At 36.3% G+C, this 6,578-nt stretch overlaps 1 protein-coding gene across 1 annotated transcript; it reads right to left on the reverse strand.

The window, feature by feature from the left end:
- Positions 1 to 5,644: 5,644 nt before the first annotated feature.
- On the reverse strand, positions 5,645 to 6,167 carry LOC138344110 (uncharacterized). Its single transcript, XM_069294704.1, has 2 exons — positions 5,978 to 6,167; positions 5,645 to 5,868 (listed from the first exon to the last, which is right to left on the reverse strand). The coding sequence occupies exons 1-2, from the start codon at positions 6,165 to 6,167 to the stop codon at positions 5,645 to 5,647; spliced, it is 414 nt and encodes a 137-aa protein (XP_069150805.1).
- Positions 6,168 to 6,578: the final 411 nt, after the last annotated feature.

Genomic DNA, 6,578 nt, shown 5'->3' on the forward strand with positions numbered 1-6,578 from the left:
CATGATATACTGAATTCTGAGCTAGCTAGTTGCAATGATAAAATTTATAACATGATGAAACTGAATACTAAGTGAATTGTAAATATGGTCAATGCAATAGAGTCTGACTGAATTGTGGGATCTACTAATAATCGATATTAAAAACACATGAGCTAAATGGGGAGACCAATGTATACACCCCATCGAAAGGGCCCAATATACCCTGCCAGAGGTATAAATGCATGCTGGCATAATCACTAAACTATTGCCCACAGAGGGGACCTACAACCTAAATAGATAGTAGTTCTAGGAAAATTTCGGTACATAGAACCATAGTCCAACTCGGTATTATGCTACTCCTAATGAATCAAGTGATTAACAAATTATGACTGAATTTTTGTACATACTGGATAGCTCAAACTTAATATGCAAACTTAGAATGAAACAGTGAATCTGATAATGATGAATTTATAAATGAGGCATGTATAACTGAGGTTCCTGACCTAGTATGTATATTCAAGAACTAAAGAAATACATAGCAAGGGTTCTGAAATTCATGCAAAAAACTTGAGTACTAACATGGAAATTTGAATTGTAACATATAACTAACAAATTCATGATAATCTAATAAAGTTCTTGTCATGACTCGAGTATAGACGCCAGACGATACTGGCGTTGTTGACCTCTCAGAGGTCGTAGACAAGCCTACATACGTCATCGTTACTTCATCTAGGTTAATTTTAGCAGAAAATTTAAACATTTTGTTACTTACCATTAATATAATACATTCTACTTAAACTCATAAACGTTCACAATCAACCATCTAATATTAAGATTATCAAATAAAAAAAATAGTTCAATACTGCATTAAGTATTATACTTGCAAAAATGGCACCAATACAATGTCTGAAATAAAATGAGAAAGAAACGCTAGTTGAACATACTCCACTAACTCAAACCTATATCTACGCTAGAATGTAATGGGCAAGCGTCCTCAAAAGCATGAGTACCTACCAAGTCTGGATGAATGCTCCACGTCCGGATAAGAGCACGTCGTATCGTAAGCTCTAGCGTCCGCCTGTGCCTGTACCTAAAAGTATAGAGTTTTCTGGGATTAGTACACACTTATACTAAGTATGGGTATATTCAAGCATACACCAAGGACATGCATTATTAAGAAGAGCTCTCTCCTAACGACATGAACTATGGAAAATCAAGTTAGTGGACTTGTCAAAATCGGATTAGGAAAGTCATGCTATGAGAGTAACATGCATCATTAAACTTATGATTTTGCAAACAACACATAACATATTGCACATATCATATCACATAGTTCATATAATTCTTTCAAATGTCATGAGACCTTAGAATCATGGACTTGACATTAGGACTTCCCAAAATGAGGGCTCAACATATAGGACCTCTACTAGGGAGACTTCTTTAGCAAACACAGAGTCTGCTTCATTCATTCATACGTACTTCAATTTCATTCTTTCAAATTGTAGAGCAACCACCAGTCATACCTAGGATGTAGTTTAAGACTCTCATTGGGTTCGCTGTGCAATGACCACGAATAACCTAGTGTCATTACTTAAGTCTAGATCACCTCTTGATTAACCTATCCTAATACATTTGGTATGGTTCATTTCATTATGTGTATTCTTTGAGGCTAGTCTCATTCTTTCTTTGGAACTTTAACCTTAAATGATATAGATCATGTGAGCATCATGAAATCTAGTGTGTAATCCTTACACCGAAAAGAGGTGGAAACACCGACCAAAGTGAACCAAAACATGGTAGCATATATAGGGAATTGAACCCTGCTAGATCCTATATTGGAAGTATAGGTTTAAAGACTAAGAGATATAAGGAGACCCATACCCGGCGTATACCTGACAGTCTCATCTTATGAGATTACGTGAACCTCCGTCCTTCCCGAAGGAAGGCATCACCGCTCATAGCTAGCCTATCGGTGCTCAATATAAAGTTCCATTACATTCAACTCATACATCATGTAAGCTGGCTTCTAGCATGAGGACATCATAGCTCATTAGATGATTTCTCATCTCATCATTAGTATTAAGTATGCATTAACTTCAATACTTTCATTAGAGTGTTCATAGAGACTGGTCTCTTCATTAGCTTTACACTCTTATAGGTGAGTACGTTTTGGTAATATTTACTTTTGCAAATTTGAGATTTCTCTCATCTTTTACATAGCCTCTTATCATATTGTCACCTTATTCATTAACTTTAACACATTTGCTTTTCATAATTACTCACCCCTTCACGTGCATGTTCATTTCATCATATACCAATGCACTTGGCCATTTAGTGTGTTTCACACTCACTTAATCCTTCTAGGTTACATCATTTTATCACATAGATCTTAGGCTCACTTACTTTTAAACGTATGCTAGACTTATGAGTCCACACATACAAGCCATGAGGCTTTATTCATAGTTTGTCTAAGTGATTCATGTTTACCCTAGATTATGTGGTACAAGACTTATGCATCTTGTAGATATGCCAAGATATTGATTCAATCTTTTGAGGCAGCATTCATTAAATATTTGTTTACGTATGACTTATGTGTCAATTCAGAATTAGGCAAGGGAACCCGATTTCGAATCCCTTGAACAACACTTGATCTTATTTTAAACTTGATAATTGCATTTTTTTAGATTTGGGAGACCCTAGTTCGATTCTCATCAACGACATAATATTTCTATCTTGTTCTCATCTCCTTTTTTGTTTTAGGCAAGGAGGTTGTGGGTTCAATCCCCCACAAGCTCATTATTATCCATTTAATTTATCTTTTAACTTTCTGACCTATCTAAGAGGTTGTGGGTTCAATCCCCACTCTCCCCATTTATTTTCTCCTATATGTTTCTCCTAACCCTCTCATCCATTCAAGAGGTTGTGGGTTCAATCCCCACTCTCTACATTTTATTTTCTCCTTCATTTTTCTCCTAACTCTCTCATCCATTCAAGAGGTTGTGGGTTCAATTCTCACTCTCCACATTTTATTTTCTCCTTTGATTTTCTTCTAACTCTCTTTTCTATTCAAGAGGTTTTGGGTTCAATCCCCACTCACCACATTTAATTTTCTTTTCGTTCTTTTCATGAACTTTTTATGTAATATGCATTTGGTGAGGTTTTGGGTTCAATTCGCAATGACCTCACAATTTATAAAAATTTCTAAAACATAGCTCACTTTTCAAATTTTTGGCCGAGACAACATTTCCAGCAAGCTGAAAATTTGGTCTCTTTCAATCCATCTTTCTCTCAAGTTTTAATGTTGATTCTTGGACTAATTCGTGTGACATTTTTCCAGCAACATTATCCTTATATGAAGATCACTCTTTTAATATTTTCATATACGAAAACACAACATTTATAACACACAAATTTCAGGCAGCAACATAGTTAATTTACAGCACACCTATGCTCAAACAATTAACATAAAACACTTTACGGAAACACATCTTTCATTCCTTACTTTATTTCCAAATACATATTCAATACATAATCACAACCAGAGCAAAAATTATCTATAAGAAGACATACCAACACATGTTTTGAATCTTTCAAAGGATTTACTGACAAGGGCATGCAATGGGGACAACCTTAGTTTTTCAGTTTCGATTAAACTGAACCTTAAGGGTCACTTGGGAAAGGGACCAAGAGAGAATAAAACACATACCTTAATGTTGTTCGACACTTTTTTCAATGCTGCCAATTTCCCACGAAACCAAGCTCACCACCGAAACTTCAAGCACAATCCCGTCAAGCACTTTGTTGTGATTTTCATTTTTAGCTTAGCTTTTCGTTTGAATTTTTGTGTATAAGCCATTCAAGAGTGAATAACTATTATTTTCAGTTATTTTACTGATAAAAAACGTGAGAATGAGAGGATTACAATTAGGAGAGTTAGGTGGAGACTTAGTCAAACTAGGACTCCTAATTATTTATTAATTTTATTGTTATTATTTTTTTAATTAAAAATCTGATTTTCCCTTAATTAAATTAGATTTTTAAATATTAATTAATTCAACCAATTCACTTAAAAATTAAATCAATTTAATACTTCCACCAAAGCTTGAACCTGGGTGGAGCTAGATTTTGCTTAAAGGGTCAAATTCGGCAACCTCTACCCGAATTGCTCCTCCACCATATTAAATAATTAAATATTTAGGGTAATTACAATACTACCCTTATCCTGGAAAAGACCATTTTACCCTAGACCCTCTAAACTTAAGATTACCCTTTTTAAGTCCGGTTAAGACTTATGTGGGTAAATCTTCATATTGGGGTGCCCTACATGGCTGGACCCAACCTTTATTAGCTTAACTAACTCACCAAGTTAGTTGGCTTGGCTGTTGCAGAGGTTTAGAGGTCTTGTTCTACGCGCATCAATATGTGTGAACCCGGTCTAGTCTAGGCATTCTTGATACATTAGACATTACTTAGCATAATCGTTTTAGGTTGTTTACAGTTCTAGAAAACCTGGGTCTAATTATGATAACAGAATCAAGAATCTGAATGATATCTAGGAATCTAATGGGTGAAAGGAACCCACTAGTGAAATCCCACTTAACTGGCGATAAATTCCACAAAGAAATCTTTAGATTACGAGGCTGGAACAGATGCAACCTTGCTGCGTTCTTAAACAGCGGTTCTTGACCTTTCTCTCCTCTCTTGCTTCTAATTTTCTAAGTTTTTATTAATGATTTTGATATAGGTAAGATCTAGTTATGTTTCAAGGCTTAATCTTACTAAAACCTCATGATTTAAGGTCCAAATGATGTATATTAGGGGTTAAACGAACTAGGAAAAGACAAAAAGAGCTATGAAATAATTTTTGTCGAAGTAATTGACGATTGGACTGATGGGATGTCATTCAATCGACGTTCTGTCATTTGGGTACATCATTTGAGTCTATTCGATAGGCCTTCACTAAAATGGGCATCACGTTTTACTCAGAGGTCGTATTTTAGATAACTCGGTGGCCATGTAAAGAGGATTTAATTATCTATCATATCATAGGACATGGAACACCTAATTAATTTTGTACGAAGAGTAATGACCATTTAAGGTTGACCCAATCAACAATGTACCCCTAACTGATTACTAACCTTAACCAACGATCAGAACTACAGTCCGTAGGTCCATTTATGGACTGTACTAGTCAATCGTGGTTCATGGTAATGGGGTCTTGATCCACAGACACAGGATAGGGACCGTGGTCTGGCTTACAAACCGTAGGTCTATCTGTGGGTTGTGACATTGCAAAATTTTTGAGTTGGGTATTGGGGAGGTGTCGCAGTGGTGAACTAAGGACCTATAGTATGGGACATAGATAAAACTATGGTCCGTAGATAGTGACTGTATATTACACCTACAATTTCTGAAAAGCTGAAATCTCGCATGTTTTTGGATACGGGGTGTTACATAATCTCACCCTTAGGGAACATTTATCCTTGAATGATGACTAAACTAGCTGTAATGGAGGGAGAGATATCCAATCCCTACAACTTAACACTGGGAATTGAGTTCCAAGAACATGCAAATACGCTGAAAATGCAAGTTAAAACTAAGTGAACATGATTCTAAGGCTAAATTCACGCATGAAAGACTGACAAATTGAAGAGAAACTATTACCTCAAGATGGAGTGGAATTGGAAGGAAATTGAAGAGAAACTATTCTAATGGCTGCTTGTACTTGTGAAGCAGCTCCCTCTACGGACTGACTCTTCCACAGAACCTTGACTAAAGTAACTTCTTTGTTTCTCAACCTTATAACCTGAAGGTCTACAATCTCAACTGGTACATCCGCATAAGAAAGACTATCTTTCACCGCCACACTCTCCAATGGAACTACACAGTCTGGAAGACCCACACACTTCTTCAAGAGCGAGACGTTGAAGACTGGATGCACTGCTGCTTGGTCTATGATGGGGGTGATGAGATTTGGATTCACCTACTTCATACTAACCAACAATAGATCTACATCTGCGCCCATGCGGTGCCTCATAAGGGGCAATATGAACGCTGGAATAGTACATATTGTTGTAGGCGAACTTAATAAGAGGAAGGCGATCATACCAAATACCTTTAAAATCGATCACACAAGATCTCAACATATGCTCTAGAGTATGAATGGTACACTCTTCTTGTCCATCCATCTGCGGATGAAATATTGTGCTAAGATTAACTTGAGTATCAAGACCCTTCCAAAATGACTTTAAAAAATTAGAGTTAATCTAAGGACCTCTATATGAGATGATAGAAAATGGTACTCCATGAAACCTAACAATTTCATTAATCTAAATCTTAGCATAGTTCTCAACAAATCTTTAGTCTTGACCTCTAAAAATCAAGAATACTTAGTCCTCTTATAACCTATCACCCAAATGGAGTCATGCTGTTTGGGAGTTCGAGGTAACTGTGTGATGAAATCCATATTGAGAACTTCCTACTTCCTATTATGAATGTCGATCTCTTGAGTCATACCCCCTGGTCTCTGAGTTTTACATTGACTTCCTGGCAATTTGGGCACTCACTTACAAATCTGCTACAACATGCCTTTCCACCAA

This window comes from Solanum lycopersicum, chromosome 1 (genome assembly GCF_036512215.1).
Source record: "Solanum lycopersicum chromosome 1, SLM_r2.1".
NCBI classification, from domain to species: domain Eukaryota; kingdom Viridiplantae; phylum Streptophyta; class Magnoliopsida; order Solanales; family Solanaceae; genus Solanum; species Solanum lycopersicum.

What these genes read in the sequence shown, in the direction of transcription:
- LOC138344110 (XM_069294704.1), bottom strand. Translation starts at nt 6,167, where the DNA reads ATGGATGGACAAGAAGAGTGTACCATTCATACTCTAGAGCATATGTTG. An exon ending in CAGATGTAGATCTATTGTTG is followed by an intron (nt 5,869 to 5,977) that starts GTTAGTATGAAG and finishes TGGGTCTTCCAG; the next exon opens with ACTGTGTAGTTCCATTGGAG.